The following is a 16,644-nucleotide window of genomic DNA, read 5'->3' as shown; positions in this document are numbered from 1 at the left end:
TAATTTTGAAGTTGAATCCTATTAATTGCATTGGGCAGAGATTTGAAAGGCTTGTACTTCTTACTTCTATTACAAACTGGGAGATGCAGTCAGTAGGCTTAATGGAAGGGCTGCTCTCAGTGGGAACCTGGACAGCTTGAAGGAACGGGGATTACAAGAACTTTGTGAAATTGAACAGGGACAGAGTCAAATTCAGGATTTGTGGCACATGCTGACTTTCCAGCCTAATTTTCTCAACACTTTTAAAATCACATGACTGTACTACAGTTACAGCTTTTTATAGTCTACACTAGACTACTGAACTGTAATACAACAGAGTAAAAGGCTGTTAGATATAGTCCAAGGTAGCCTTGAAGTCTGGAGGCCTACATCCCTCTCCCGTCTCCTCTACTGAGAGAGAATTTGGCAATCTGTTAATGTCTCCACATACCATTTTCCATATGTCAAGTAATGTCAGAGGTAACTGTGTAGCTTTCAATGTACTTTGAGAATGAAAGTTAAAAAATCCTTTGTTAAAGATGAATATTTTCCTCCTGGGTGGAGGAAAATGCCTCATCAGTTAATGCAAGTTGCAGAATTAAATTTAGTCTTCAAAGTGAAGATGCTATTTTTTTTTCCTTGTCAGTAGAACAAATTGACTCTTTGGTTTCAATAATGATTTTGTGTTGCTTTTTTAAAACTTCATGATGATTTGTTTCTCTTTATAAGATTATAATCTTATTTATATGCATGCTTCAGAAATTCGGTAGTTGCAGTAAAAGTAAATTAATAGACCCAAGATGCAGCTCTTGAACTTTGGGGAAAAAAAAATTACTGGTTTTTAATTTTTTTAATTGCTTTTGTGTTCTATCTTTATTGTGTTAAATAGAAATGAATCAAGTTGTAAGATTTTATTTTTCCCCTCCTTTAGGTTTTTTGTGTATGGTTTTGTTGTTTTTTATCTCGTGTTTTTAGAAACCCATATGTAAGTTTTGGGATACATACTTAATATTTAATTTTTGAAAAAAAAGTTGATCACCACCTTGCCTGGTATGTTTTCCCTCTCAGGAGAAAGTTGATTCCCAGTATGCTCACGGGTTGCAAGAATTAGAATTTATTCGGGAACATAGTGATACAGAAGCTGCAAGGTTATGTGTGGACCAGTGGTTAAAAATGCCAGGTAAGTGTACAAAACTAAGTTTCAGTGAATGTTTCTAAATCCTGAATTGGAGAATAGAACATGTAATAATTCATTGAGCTTGCAGGTGCCGTGTGCATAACCAAATCCTACAATATTAACTTTGCTAGCATGTGGCATTTGAAAGTTCTTAAACACTCATTTCCATAAAATCCATTCTTCTAATGCTTTCCTGCTTAGGAAATTTAAGATACAAAATCTAAAAGTCACTAAGGCCACATTAACAATTTTTATAAGAGAAGCTACTAGAAATTAAAAATATTGAACTGCTGCTTAGGAAGATGTCTACATACATAAGTAAGTGTAACTCCAGGATGTTTAATGAATTTCAAATAGTGCCTGGATGAAGGGTGTGAAAGTGCTTAAAAAGTTACACTGCTGAGGATTGAAGAAAGTGAAAGAGCAGACTTCCTGAGTAGGATTGTACATTGTTAGTTTGCTTTTAAGAATCACTATAACTTGATTTTTAAATGCTTTAGGGCTTGTGTGTTATTTGTTTTCTTAAGCCTCTATAATTTGTGTTCTGGTTAAGTATGTTGTTTTATAACACAGGTCTGAAACCAGGCTCTCTTAATGGTGGAAAAAGGGGTGCTTGTAAGAGGGCAGCTCAGACACAAGTCAACAGCAGTCCCAAATGCTGTCCTGTGATGCATTGCAACAGAGAGTTTGATAATGTACATCTTCTTTTAGGTCACCTTCAAAGGTAAGGACATAGTGCAAGAGCTCAGTGCAAGATATCACAGTGAAAGAATATGCTCTAACTTAGAACATCAGCATCAAGTCTACTTTAAACTGCCTATACTGACATAGTTCCATTTTGAGAGCCAATTAATATGTTACACAATTTACATAGATGATGTGATGAACTTCACAGGGTTTTTTTTCTAGTTTTGGGTGGGTAAGGGGGTTGTTTGGTTTTTTCCGTTCCGAATTGATTTCTTGTTGAGCATTTTATAATACATGGTTTTTTTGAGAAACAAGATTTCTGTTCTCCAGTTCTGAGAGTTCTCTGAGTCCAGTTCTCCAGGTCAGACATCTGTTCATAGCTTATGACTGCTAGTCATAAGGACTTAATGTGTCTGTGGTCAATTCCAGCAGATACTGCCTTTTAACTAATGAATGTGTTTGTGGGGAAGATGGTAAGGTGAGAAACTGAGGGAAGTGTCACGGATTAACCCCAGTAGGCTACTCAGCCTCACACAGCTGCTCACTCACTCATCTTGCTGGGATGGGGAAGAGAATGAGAAGGTTAAAAGTGAGAAAACTCTGGGCTGAGATAAAAACAGTTTGATAAGTAAAGCAAAAGCTGCATGCACAAGCAAAGCAATATAAGGAGACTAACAGGCAGAGCTTTTTCACATGTAATAGCTCGAGTGATGTGTTTATCTTCCCTGCCATCTCAACTTCCTCCTCCTTCACCCAGCTTTTGTTGCTGAGCACAGTGTCTTATGTTATAGGCTGCCACTTTGGCCAGGCGTGGTCAGCTGTCCCAGCTGTGTCTCCTCCCAACTTCTTGCCTACCTGCAGCCTCCATGCTGGTGGGGCAGTCTGAAAAACAGACTGAGCAGTCACTGCTCAGCAATAACTAAAACATCTCTGTGCTATCAACACTGTTGTTTTTAAATCCAAAACGCGACAACCGTACAAGCTACTTCAAATAAAATTAACTCCATCCCAGCCAGAAGTAATGCAGGGAGGTATAAAAAAAAAAATTTAAATCCCTCTGTGGGAAATTGAGGCTTTATTACTTCTTTTAAAAGCAGTATGGTTCCTCTGCAGAGTGGCCCTTATAAAAGGTAAGCTGCAGGGAGATTCACCTCTATACAAGGTGTTTCAACTGATACAGTTAATAATAGGGGGAGAGAGGAATTTTTACAGTTTAGGTTGATTGGATAGGGGTTTTTGTCCAACAACTTCAAAAGACAGATCTTTTCTCATTAAAAAAAACCCTTTTAACTATTTAGAGGGGACTAGTTTGTTAATTATTTCTTCCTCTCCAGGTTTGATCATTCTCCTTGTGACCCAACTGTCACATTACATGGACCCCCAAATAATGCTGTTGCCTGTGTGATATGCTGTGAAAGATTTTCAACCTCTCAGCAGTATAGTGATCATCTTTTATCTAAGGCAAGATCATAAGGATAAGTAACTCGCCTGACTGAATGTAGTAGAGAGTTTTCAAGACACATAATTATGCATTGATTTTTTGGTTTTGTTTTCTTTTTTAACCCTCTTTCTCTCCCCTCTATTCTTTTAGTCTTAAGACAGTTTAGTTTTTTTTTTCTTATTCTGTTGTGTTTCAAACACCTGGTGTAGCCTGACTGTATTCTCTTTAGATCTGATCATTAGATTGTACTTTTTGGCATACTTTCGAGAGGATCATAGTCTTGAGCCTCTTGTCCCTCTGTTGGTGGTGTTGAAAGGTCTTCCCTTTTTTCACATCTTCAAAACTATGAGAGATGAAGGCAGCAAGCAGCAGAAAGGAGCTAGAGGATGGGGGAAAGAAGCAACAGAATGAGAAAAGAAACTTGGGAGATTCAGATAGCACTGTTTTGTCTGTTTCTAACCTCTCCAATATAAGCATTGAGTTGTGAATATGAGCTAGTAGTGTTGCTTTTTTGTTGTTCACAACATTGAGTTGTGAATATAAGCTAGTAGTGTTGCTTTTTTGTTGTTGGTTACTCTCTGTCTCCTGTTCATAACGTGCTACTGTAAAACCTGAGTTGCATAACAGATGCTTAGCTGTTACCTTCTGGGTGTGTGGTTTTATTTAGGCAGTCTGGTATTGGACTGCATAATGGATAGCATTTTCAAAGTTGGGTGTTTTAATAACAAATATTGTTGAGTACTCGGTCTCCAAAAGCTGTGTTAAGTTAGGGAAGTTGTAGACATTCTGAAAATCAGAATAATTTTAGCTTGTAGTAGTAACTCCTGATGCATGCTCATACCTGACAAGCTTGAAAGATTGCAGCGTAATTTATCCCTGCTCTTTTTCCGTTGCTTCCAAGTTGTGTGCCTGTGACATGTCCAAGGGCATTAGCAGGAGTTTGCAGCCAGGTTTGGGGAAAGGAGTGACTCTTGCAGCAGGCAAGAATGGATTACTTTGGTGTGGAAGGATGGGGAGATAATACTACTCAAAGCTATGGAAGAAAGCATAAGCATGTAATGAAGATTCATTGAGTGACTTATAAAGGAGCAAGCAAAAAATATCAGAAGTAAAACAAAGGATTTTTGCCCTGGAGGCAGAGATCCAAAGTTGATGTAGAAGGCAAGGAAGATGGAAGGAGCTGACTTTTCTAAAAGTCATGGACCTGTCAGGCTACTCTGAGGAGCAGCATTTTGAGGCCAGCAAGATTAGGGAAGAACTGACATCAGGAAAAGCAGCTGCTTTGGTGATAGAAGGAGCTTTTTCTGTGAACCAGGATAAAGGGACTAGCTAAGAATTGGAGCCCATACTCTCTGGGGAAGGTGCTTGCATCTGCTTGCAAGGTGGTACAAAAAGGGGATGGAGAAGTTGCTGGAGTAGTAAGGATAGATGAGTTGCTGGGTTTAACAATGGAAGTTTGGCCAATCCCTTGTGTCTTATGAGCTGAAGTGCATAGAGGTAGGCTGTAAATAAACATAGATGTGGTAGCTGAAAACCTAAAAGTGAAAATACTACCACAGAAGGGCAAGTGGAATGGAAGGACATGAGGAGAACTGGGACTGGTTTCTTTGCTTAATTTTTTCCTAAATAGATAATTTTCTCTTCCAGCTAAATGAAGATGATGGCCATAAAAAAGGTCTCCCTCCACAGCATATTCAGTGTTTTGCATGCCCAAACTGCTTCCTCCTTTTCACGAAAAGTGAAGAGTGTTTGCAGCATATGTCAGGAAAGAAACACATCCTCCAGAATTCTCACTTGAGTGGTATGTTGCTACTAAGTGTACTGCTTTTAATTTCTTCTGATAATTCATCCTTATGATATGAATTGACTTACATTTTTCTGCTGTTTAAAAAAGCTTAAGGTTTAAAGTTTGTTTTTAATGAATTGTTATTTTTCTTTTAAGGTCTTAAATGTGATGCTTTAAAATTCATGTTTTTGTGTAGAAATGGTTCCTTTATCACACTTACTGTAATGAGAAGCCACCAGGTCTCTCACATAAGCATCTCATCCTTCAGTGACTCTATGCAACTGCTGTCCTAAATAAGTTTACCTTTAGCCTGTTGATAGAGACTTGGACCAAAACAAAAGGATTTCTTTTTCCGTACCAGTGAGACTGGCTGTGGAGTTCCTTCTCCTTACTGTACTGTCTGTAGTCTGCTTGGAGGCTGTTGTCAGTGTCCTTGGCGTTGCCGGTGACAAAGACCTGTGAAAATTTCTTCTGTGTATATTTGCGAGTTTAGCCTGGTTAGCTGGGACAGTGCTGCTTGTCTGATGGCTTGCACTGACTTCATTGCTGCTGAAGGCTGAAATACTGGTTATGTTGTGAGCTGGTAACATCCTGAACCACACTTAAAAGAGTTCACAGGAAATATCTGTGTGATCGAGGGCTTGAAAACAGGAATGATGCTTGTCATAGCTGTACTGACTTTTTATTCCTGACACAAGCAAGAGGCATTGAAGCATTTACTTTAATGTTAGCTAAATGGCCAAGACAACTGACAAAGATGAAGTTGACTTCTTATGCAGGAAGTGGCCGTATTTTAGATATTGTAGTGGCCATATTTTAGATATTTTAGGTTTCAGGATAAACCTGTGTGGCCAAAAGGATCGGTATAGTTATTTCTCATGTTCATAACTATGTCTTTGACTTCTGCCCTCCCCCAGAGTGGCTGCAGGAAGTGTGCAGAAAAGATAGGCTTTGAAGGCATTGTCCTGCAGGTTGAGTCAGTACTGCCATCTTTGTGGAAGTGGCAGTCATCTGCATGGTTATATGTTCTCTTATGTATTGAAGGTCTAATGTACTTTTATTCTCAAATAGGTTATTAATTCTGAATGTGATGACTGCAGATGCTTTTAAATTCAAGTCATAGATTTTAAAAAGATTCCTGGTGAGCTATTGCTTTGAAAAAATTAAAAGCACAAGTTAGTGGTTTTTTTTCTTTAGAGGCGGATAGTTCTTAGCTCAGAACAAAAAATGGAGTGCTCCAGTTTTTCCTTTGCGTTGGTAGGTCTTCATGATTAATAATTACCAGCAGGGTCTAAGATCTGCCAGTGAAGTTCACTGAAAGGCATAACGTCAAATTACTGCCTGCTGATCATCACATCTTACTAAACTGAAAAATCAAAGAGAATTTGCCTCCTAAGATGCAGAACATGAACAACATTTAATCCATAAGCAATTCCCCATTCTCTTTTCAATAGAATTTTTTTATTCTGATGGTACCTGAATGTAGATGTGGAGAATGTACTCTGAACAACAGAAAGTCCTGCATCTAAGAATGTAAGAATTAACAAGGATGGGAAAGAGAGAAAGAGATGGTCAGAGTATGTGGAACTTGTCAAATGAATTGTGTGCTTTTTTTTTTTTTTTTAAGTACTCTATGGCTTAAAAAAAATATATATGTGGTAAGAGTAGTCATCTGGTCATAGATGGAGCAGAAGAGGATCAATAAGAACCTTCCTAAGAGGCATATCTGACCTGGTGTTGTAGAAAGAGGAAAAGGGAAGTAGAGTCAGTCACTGAGTATGAAAAAGCAAGATCCAAACAGATTCAGAAATGAGATTGTAACAGAAGTTTAAAAAATTCAGTCTTTTTAGTTAAAGCTTCCATAGTACAGTTACTGTGGGCCACCTGACACATGATAACTTGCTTTCTGAACCATGTGACAAACAAATAACAGTGGTAACTATGTCATCAGAGAGCTGAAATACTATGAAAGAATTTGCACTTTCTACCATTCCATTTTATAGATGAAATGAAGCCTGGCCGTCCTCTACCTTTTCCAACCTATGCGAAGAACCTTCTGATATCTCTGTGCAAAGAGGTTCCCTTCCAAGTGAAGTGTATGTCCTGCTACAAGATACTACGCTCGCATATGGAATTAACAGCTCATTTCAGGTTTGTGAAAGACAGCTGCCTTTATAATGTGAACACCCATAGATCAGTGGCAGATAGGCAGATGTGTTTTTAGTGGTCCTAGTGGATTTCCAGGCAAGTAGAGCCATCAGAATGTTGACTTCCTGAGTAAGCTATCAAAAGCCTGCCTCCCTTCATGTCTTTTACCCCACACTGCAGAATGCTGATCATTGTCAGGATCCTTTATTTTCTGTAATGGAACAACATAACTTGGTGTCTGTTCTGCTGTTTCTAAGTTGACAGTATTTGATTTTGAAAATGTATAGAATCAACAACATAAGCATCAATCTTAGTGCTGGCTTTGGAGATTAGCACCTAATTCTCTTTAAAGTGCAGAGACTAGACACTCATTGCATGGTTTTGTTGGCAAGCTAGTATACAGAGGACACTATTTCCATGCACTGGTTCTGTAGCTACTAGGTAATATTTCAAAGTACGTCCAGAAGTTTAAAAATGTTTCAGGTTATGATATAACTTCTTTACGTTTTTTAATCCATTCTAGAATGCGTTGTCATAATTCTGGGCCTGTGGCATTGTCGAAGAAAAGCATCTCCCAAGTTGCAGAGATATTTAAAACAAAAGGTTACTGTGAGAACTGTGATGAACTGTTTGCTGATAAGAATCAGATAACCCAACATAAACAAACCACTCAACATAACATTAGAGTTTTTACTACAGTGGAAGAGTCCATCTTGATGTTCTGTCATATCAATGGAAAACAGAAAAATCAGTCTTACTTGTGCCATATTGTGGATCGGTCAAGACCATTGCTTAAAAGACATTTGACTTCAAATGAGTCTGCCAGTAAAATGGGGTCTAGTCCTTCAAAAAGGAAGAGTGATTTTAAAGATAACAATGAAGATAATGAAGCAAACCAAAGTCAAGGTAGTGCTTGCAAAGTAAAAGCCTGGTTTTGTGAATGCCTTCGAAAGTTTTTTACGGAAGAGCTGGTAGAAAATCACATTTTATCAGCAAATAGGATCTGTCACAAGTGTGCTGTGTGTGGAAAGCTTGCTGAAAATTCAAGCATTATCCGTCTCCATATGAGTCGATTTCATGGAGGAGCACACTTGACTAATTTTCTTCTCTGGTGCAGAGCATGCTCTGTAGATCTTAGAGAAGAGGACATTATGGGACACATAACTGAATTTCATGGTGGACATAGTTACTATTATGAGCAAGATGTAGAAGATGAACCTATGCCATCTGCTTCTGACACAGCATGCATTTCTGCAGGTGAAGATAAAGAATGCATTCCTAGCCCTATGGAACTCTCCCCTGAAAGGAGTCCTATTGCAGGAAAATGGCAGTGCCGCATTTGTGAGGAGATGTTTGAGTCTGAAGAGAGTGTTAAACAACATTGCATGTCCTTAGAAAGCCATGCATTTCACAGGTACTCCTGTGGCTTATGCAGAAATCACTTTCGGAAAGTAGGAACACTGGAGCGGCACTTCCAAGAGCATCACAATCAGGAGACACAGACTAAATATTTCTGTGGCCTTTGTGGTCACCTCTTCTTTGACACAGAAGAAGAATTTCTAATCCATTATAAGGAGATTCATAGCATGGACTATACATTTGTGCCTGAGCAGATGGAAGTATCAATAAAAAAAGAGGAGGACTTCCTCCCAGTCGAACAAGGAGACCTTTTAACCTGTGGTTGCCGGACAACTTACGTTTCCAAAATAAACAGGAAAAATGATTATGAGAATTGTCAGAAAGCCATGCTGGAAAAAGGAAACTTATGGTTTCGATGCTGCCTGTGTTCTGCAACGGCACAGAATAGTGCTGATTTGAAGAGTCATCTCAAGAGTCACACATCACTGAAACCTAAGGGAGAGATGTATGTCATTAGATGTGCTGCATGCAACAAAAACTTTAATGATCTTTCCAGTGCACATCAACACTATCACATGAAACACTGCTTCTTGCAGAAACCTGATATATCAAGTCTTGCATCAGAGTCAGAAAACCCAGTATTCAAGTTCACAGCAAGTGGGGCTTGTCAGGTCAGAAAACCTCACAGGCTACAATTTCAAGCATCTCCATCCAAAACTCAGGACAGAGCACAGTTGTCTCCTCTGCAGAGACCAATAGAGCAAAAGAAAGAAAATAATGAGGACTTGGCACACTCTGAAGAACTTGGTGAAAGTATGTAGAAAACTACTTTCAATATTAGAAAAATATTATTGTCTTTAACACACTCTGTTTTAAAAGTCCTCAGACTGAAACATTTGGTTTTCAAGTTATTTTGGAGCATAATTTGGTGTTAAAAGGAAGAGGACAATCAAGGACCTCAGAGATCCAATGCGTAGAAATCTAAAAGTGATCTATATTACACATTCAAGAGAAACTTGTGTAAATATTTATGATCCTGGTAGTGCTTTCTGTGTGGGCAGTCCTATTATATCACCATCTCCTCAGTTTTCTTAGCTTGCCAAAAAGCACTATCATCTGAGAATTTATATTCTCAGTCAATAGTGTGGGTTTTTTTTTCCTTGAACATGCAAATTTTTTTTTAAGTTCATGATCACTTCTAAGAATGACATCGAGTATGCTGTAGGTGTACCTTGTGTTCAGAAGTTGGAAGTGTTTCATCTTAATCACTAGTGGTGTCATAATACTTTTTATGTTAGATGTACAGCAAAAAGTACATACCTAAACATTTTACATTTTATGTGCATGCAAGCAATGGAATGTCACAGATACTTGTTAAAATGTCTTGGTGCAGGACAGCAAGCTTTCTGTGCTTACCACAAAACTGTCCAGCTCCACACCATCATATAGCCAGATTCTACTTTTATGTCTGGTTTGTGGGTGATTAAATGCTAATTCAGTTTATTTTAAAATCTATGCAGTTGCCAAATAGGACCATGTTTTGTAACTTTGCTTACATAACAGTTGAATACATGAATTTACAGAAGTGTATCTCAAGTTAATGTGTGTTGATTGACCAGAAAGTCATGTGAATTTTAAACGTGGGGGTTTTTTTATCCTATTGATAGATGGTGATCTTCCTGATCTTGACTACCTGAGTACCATGACCCACATTGTGTTGGTGGATCTGGACAACTGGGGAAGCTTTTTCACACAGCTGCCAGCTAACCTGAACCAAGGGACATTTATCTGGGGCTTTCAAGGTAAAAAATGTTTGAAGGCAATTGGAAGATAAGATTAACAAGTCTACTCATTTACTTGAGCAGAGATTCCTTGAATCTGAGAGAATGAAGAGCAGGAGCAAGCAGCCACTAAGGCTTCTTAAGTTGCAGTGTCACAGGCACCACGTAACAGAACTGTTCTTTAACTTCTTAAACTCAGTCTTAACCTCCACTGCTCTTACCATTCTGTGTAGAATATTGTTCCAGAATTCTGGCTTCCCTGTTAACTTCCTTAAACTGTATCATATTAGGTTTTCATAATTATCAGGACCAGGCATAATACTCAGAGATTATTTTAACTCCCAAGTCCTTCTCATAATGCTGCTGCCTTTTTTTATTTTTTACTTTTAGAAGGCATGATTTTGCATTCTTAGACTTTTTTAATTTAGTTTAGTACAAGGTGATTGATGGAACTCATATTGTCATGAGTTTCACAGAATCATAGAAATGTTTGGGTTGAAAGGGAAAACGATCGTGTTTTGCAGAGTCTGCCAACAGCATCCCTTTGCTGTTACTATTTTCCAAGGTTAAAATGCTGGTTTGATTCAGTAAGAAAAAATTGTTTGAACCCAGGGATGTCTGAGCTGTATTGTCAGAAATTTCTCTTCTCTGACTTAAGGAGAAATATCATAGTACAACCTTAGTGTTACTAGTCTGTTGTCAGGAACTTCTAGTAATAATGATACTCTTACCCAAAGGTACCTTTGTGCTAGTTAAGACTCTATGCCCCTCTAGAGATGTTCCAGACACAGGTGCCTGATGGCACAGCACAGCCCACATCAGCACCACTCCATTTCTTACTTCCTGACGGGTTTGCTGCTTGCACACTGCCTCGTGGGAATGGCCCCTGATGCACCTGAACTAAGAAAAACGTGCTGAGGAGTTACGTGTGATTAAAATGGGCCATATTTATATTAGAGAAGAATTTAGCAGTTTATTAGTGACAGCTGTATTGTTTTGGAGCCTGGGAGCACTAAGTCTCCTCGACACATCTGGATTTACTGTTGTAGATACCCTCTCATAATAATAATGGTGTGCACAGTTACTTGAGGCATGCTAGTCTTGTTTGTTTAGTCTATGAAAATATAGCAACATCCTTGTCTCTTCTATTTTTTCCTGCATTTCCCGAACAACATTTCTGAATCTTTTAATAATTTTTAATATTTTTTTATATGATAAATCTGCATAATTTCTGTTTTTCTTATTGCTAGTACAGCCTTAGCATTGCTTTGAGTTTTTCCATTGTATTGTCCAGACTCTGCATGGTTTCTGTCTTCAGATACTCAGTTGTCTTCATCCATTTGTGGGCATAAATAATAAAGAGACTGAATACAGTTCTTTCCTTGTTTTCAGTTGTCCTGGTCAAATGCTTGTTTATTGTACATTTATGCAGCCAAACCCCAGGTTTGGTGATTACAAGTCTTTCCCAAATAGTAGTGACTGAGGCTGTCACAATAGAATAGAACAAGTTGCAAATAGCATTTTTTTCTCATGGACAGATACCACTATATCATTTCTATGTAGACTCTTAATAGAGCCCCTGGTGGTCTAGTGGTAAAGGCGCCGCGCTATCACCGCGGAGACCTGGGTTCGATTCCCGGTCAGGGCCACTCCCGGGCAGGTGGGGCTCGTTAGCCCTTAAAAAAAAAAAGGCAACCCACCTACGTCCTAAGGACCTTGCTGCCACCGTCCAAGCTCGCTTGGCCCCGGCAGATGAACCTTAGGATTAAAGGGTGGGCTCAGTTCCGCGCACACTGTGTCTCACCTAAAAAAAAAAAATCCAATGCGCAGGCTGGAAGGTGTAAAAACCTTCCCCGGATCTTCGCTCGCGAAGACTGGCCATTATTATTATTATATATTAAGACTCTTAATAAATCTTTATCTTTGAGATAATTTTTGATACCTTCTTCTTGCCATTAGGCTGAAAAGGGTGAAAAAACCCCAGGAGAAATCTACTGAGGAATGGTTTTGTTTGTTGTACTGGGGGTGGCCGTGTTGGCATACACCATCCTCTGCAGCCTGTGCACTTGAAACTTAGTTTCCCATGTCCTCACGTGAAGTGCCACCAATGACTGCTTTCATTTTTCATTCAAAATCCTTTCTTACATCCAACCACTCTTGTCAGCTGGCAGATAAAGCAACACTTTTTCCTCCCCATTGCAGATCCATTACTTCTTAGCAATTGGGAATATTATGAAATTTTCAGTTGCTCTCTTCAAATTGTCCTTTCATTTGTTTGCCTTTTTATGGTATCATAGTAACTGCAAGCTCCTCTGGTTTTCCCTCTCTTCTTGAAAGACTTCCTGCTTCTTTCCTTTCCCTTGCAACTTGTTTCAGCCTGGTATTGTTTTCTGTCTGTAGCTGACACATTACTCAGCTCATTTTTACTATCCAGATATTTTCTTAGCCAGTAGCTACATGTTTTAGGATACTGTTGAGAAAATTTCTGTACTTTTTTTCCCAGTTGTAGCCTCATTTTGCTTATCCTTGGCTGCATCCAAGGGTTTATTAGGACTCTAACATTTGTTTCAGCTGTTGTTCCAGTGCTTGGACCTTCTTTTTAAAGAGTTCTGGTTTGTGGTATGTTAGTCAGGTATAGCATATCTATCTATCTATCTATCTATCTCATATATCTGTAATGCCTGCAGTACAGGTTCCCCTAAGAGAAGCATTTCTGTTAGTTGTACTGTGTTCCCAGAGTTCCTCTCCTTCTGCCCATTAACCATAACTGTAGTTCAAACTGGAAAAAAAATACATTCCTGAGTCTAAAAGTACATTGTATCTAGAAGATAAGATTTTCAGAATTAGAACAAAAAAGTCATACAAAATTGAATGAGTAGTATCAGGCTAACTACTTATAATGGTTTGGTTTTAGGTCTATTCCTGGTAACCAGGTCGAAACTAAGGAAGTACCCATATCCCAGTATTCCATTTTATTCTTTACATAAGCAGAAATATAAATAGAAGGGGGAGGAAGTTAGAAGTTAGATCCCTTCCAGCAGAGTTGGAAAAAGCAGCAACCTTTCCCTGTGGTGGGGCTCCTTCATGTGGGGGTAGGCCTGTGGGCTTTTGAGAGGCTGTTGCTTTGTTCCCGACCTTGAGAGATCTCTGCTTTCTTAAGGAAAGTATTAAGATTTCATTTGCTAGTTCTTTATTGGCTGGGTATATCTGGTTTGGTTTTGTTTTTGTCTTTCCCCTTCTGTTTTGGGGTGTTGGGATTTTGTTTTTTATATATCGTATTGTAACTGTATGTAAGTGTAATATATATATATATATATACACTGCTATGGCTTTGTTATTTCGTTTTTGTTTTTTTCCTTTCTTTCCTCTGTGTTCATAAGAAGGTGGGGGAGGAAGCTTTCACTGTGGTGTTGGGCACTTGGCAGGGGGCCAAGTCCAAACCACCACACTACTCTTTTTTTCTGTTTTACTTTCTAACTAAAGAACAGGAGGTTGGGAGGAGTTTGGTTATATAGGGGTTTTTTTAGCTTTCACATTGGTCAAAATAAATTCTGCCTTTAAAGACAGATCTACCTTTGCTTTTGCCTTCTTGCATTCTTAATTCATAGAGTTGTGTTTGCCCAAACCCATGGTTTGTTTGGGGTTTTTTATTATTAATTTTATTCTTCTTCACTGTTTAGGAGGATACAGCAACTGGAAACCTCCAGTGCAGTGCAAAATTTACAATTATCTTAAGAGGATTGGATGTTTCTTTCTTCATCCACGTTGCGGTACCAGAAGAGAAGCAGCAGACTTTGCTCTCTGTGTTCATGTAAGTTAGGGCATGCTGTCTGTATTGCTGTGTCTCTGTACCCAGAGGAGAGTGGCAGATGATATCTGCTTTTGGTGTTAAATACTAATTGCAGGTGAGAGTCTTAGATTCTTTTCATAAGACTTATATGTCCATTATAAAGAATGATAAACCTGTCACTGGACTGAGTGGAGGCAGACAATTGAGAAGTGATTTAAAAGTTAGCCCAAATAGGACATCGGTCTGTTGTGGAGGAGAAGGAGAGCTGCTTAGGCAATGCAGAATGAAAAAAACCTACAATTCTTACAGTTTCTCTTTAACTCCTGTCTCTCTCTCCAGGTAGCCCAAATGTTAGGCCATCTTTACAGTGGAGTTGAATGGGTGCCAGTTTCATAGACCATGTTGAGCTGACAAGCAGTGCTTCTGTTCAGTAGACCTTGAGCTTTAGAAGGGTTGCAAATGTGCAGGTGAAGAACAGGAACCTGGAATACCATGGGGACTTACGTTCTTTATGTAGAATTATAGAATTGCTAAAGGTTGGAAAAAACATTTAATATCATTCACTACCACCGTGTTCACCATTAAACCATGTCCTTAAGTGACAAGTGACCCACAATTTTTGATAACTTTCAGGGATGGCAACTCCACTACTTCCCTGGGCAGTCTGCTAAAGTGCTTTACAACCCTTCCAGTAAAAAAAATTTCATAATAGCTAATCTAAACCTCCCCTGGTGCAGCTTGATGCCATATAGTGCTTTATCAGTTAGATAAAACTACTAATACCTAATTATATAAGCACATTTTGCAACAGTGGTTGTATGTTATGTTTCACTTTCTATGTTATTCTTAAAATGCTCTGGACAGATGACTTATTGTATGTGGAGATTGTTCTAAAATGCTGCTTTTTAGGAATTTGTTCCATACTCTACTGTTCTGGTAGTCATTATCTGTATCTATTGTTGTATGTAGAGAAGAAATGCAGGATCAAACTTTTGAAACAGTACCTTTCACAGTGGTATAACGTGGCTTGGATCATAAAAGCAGGAGTAAATTGCTGTAGAAAGCAATGAAGACCTATCTTGCACAAAGCTAACCAAATGCCACGAGAGAAGAACATGATCTCAGTTGAATACTTGTCATTTGTTTCCCTACAGGCTGGTCGTCTGGATGAGCACCTGCCCAAGCAAATTCCTTTCACTGTACTTTCTGGAGATAAAAGCTTCCTGGAACTGGAAAACCAGTTTAAGATGACCCAGCGGTCAGCTTGCATCCTAAATCCTCACCACATTGAAGGAGACATGATGTGTGCCTTGCTAAACAGCATTTCAGATACCACAAAAGGTAGAAAGTAAATATTAAACACAATTCTTCCAGTAAACTGATAGTTCTTTCCAATAAAAGACTTGAATCCTTATGCTGGTAACACAAGCTGTTGCTTGATGCTTCTTGCATTGTACTGGAATTTCAATGAACTATAGATCAGAAAATAATTTTGCTTGGAGCAGGTTTTGAAACCAGACTTAATTAAGCATTTTTATTCAACATAAACTCTGTTGTCCCTGTATTCTTTATTATAGTGAGAGACAAACTGTTGTTGGAGTCTGAAAACTCCTTTCTAGTTAAAGAGAAGCAGCACTCTTGTGTGCACATTTGTCAATTTGTACTCAAATCTGCTTAGCTTGATTTGTTCTGGGTCCAAAACAAATGAGACCCTGCTAGAGCATCGTTATTTCTCAAAATATTTCTGCCTATTTTAACTCTGATTGTCTTCCTGGCTACTTCCTATAATTGACAACTGTCTTCACTGGCACGACTCACACATCTATTTGGAAAAAAAAAAATTCACGAGATGTTTTGAAGTTCTCTAAAATGCCAGATTCTAATGACATGCTAAAACAATCACATTGGTTTTATACGGGATAATCAAAGATGACTGAGCCAGCTCATTTTCAAACTAAGGATACCCGAGCTGAGATGAGTTTTAATACTTGTCAGTATTTTAAAATAGCTTGATATTTTCCTAGAAGACCTGACATTTCTCTGTAGACATGTTACTGCTTTTCCTGGCTTCTTGTTTTGTTTTTGTGGGGTTGTAAATTGTGGGCATATTACAGAAAGCTGTTTCTGAATTAGGCATAACCTTTTTCTGAAAAAATACACTGCTAGTCTGGATACAGGTTTGTGAGAGCTATCAGACTAAAGTGAAGTGAATAGTGAATTGGCATTGATTGAATAAAGGGAAAAAGAAAGATAGGATAATGAAATAGTTTCCTGAAAAAAATTGTTTATGATGAGCTGGAATTGATTTATGTGCTTTTGATACAGAAAAGGTGCTTATAGAGTTTTCTGGCCACTGCAAGCATTTGCTGATCTAGATTTTTCAGCTGGATGATGGAGGTATGATTCCCAGCCAAAATCAGCCATACCAGTAAAATTCCTTGGCATAATTAATTACAGAATTGTCACTCTCATTAGTGCAGTCCATTTTCTCAAGGG

General features: G+C 38.5%; 1 protein-coding gene across 7 annotated transcripts in view; it reads left to right on the top strand.

The window, feature by feature from the left end:
- Window positions 1–16,644, top strand: part of LOC126640489 (E3 SUMO-protein ligase ZNF451-like) — a 37,758-nt gene that overhangs the window by 9,281 nt on the left and 11,833 nt on the right. For all 7 annotated transcript variants that reach the window (XR_007629053.1, XR_007629052.1, XM_050316312.1 and 4 more), the window contains 9 exons: window positions 1,048–1,159; window positions 1,730–1,880; window positions 3,178–3,304; window positions 4,932–5,085; window positions 7,074–7,221; window positions 7,742–9,390; window positions 10,245–10,379; window positions 14,039–14,169; window positions 15,303–15,489. Coding sequence is in view for 5 of the 7 variants with exons in the window: in XM_050316312.1 (XP_050172269.1) it covers window positions 1,048–1,159; window positions 1,730–1,880; window positions 3,178–3,304; window positions 4,932–5,085; window positions 7,074–7,221; window positions 7,742–9,390; window positions 10,245–10,379; window positions 14,039–14,169; window positions 15,303–15,489 (2,794 nt within the window). In the remaining 2 variants the exon portion in view is untranslated. The remainder of the gene's footprint in view (window positions 1–1,047; window positions 1,160–1,729; window positions 1,881–3,177; window positions 3,305–4,931; window positions 5,086–7,073; window positions 7,222–7,741; window positions 9,391–10,244; window positions 10,380–14,038; window positions 14,170–15,302; window positions 15,490–16,644) is intronic.

The sequence above is a fragment of the Myiozetetes cayanensis genome, unplaced genomic scaffold (assembly GCF_022539395.1).
Source record: "Myiozetetes cayanensis isolate MyiCay16 unplaced genomic scaffold, myiCay2020 scf2-11, whole genome shotgun sequence".
In the NCBI taxonomy this organism is placed as follows: domain Eukaryota; kingdom Metazoa; phylum Chordata; class Aves; order Passeriformes; family Tyrannidae; genus Myiozetetes; species Myiozetetes cayanensis.
The sequence above is the reverse complement of the archived record's forward strand: the minus strand, read 5'-3'. Positions and strand labels throughout refer to the sequence as shown.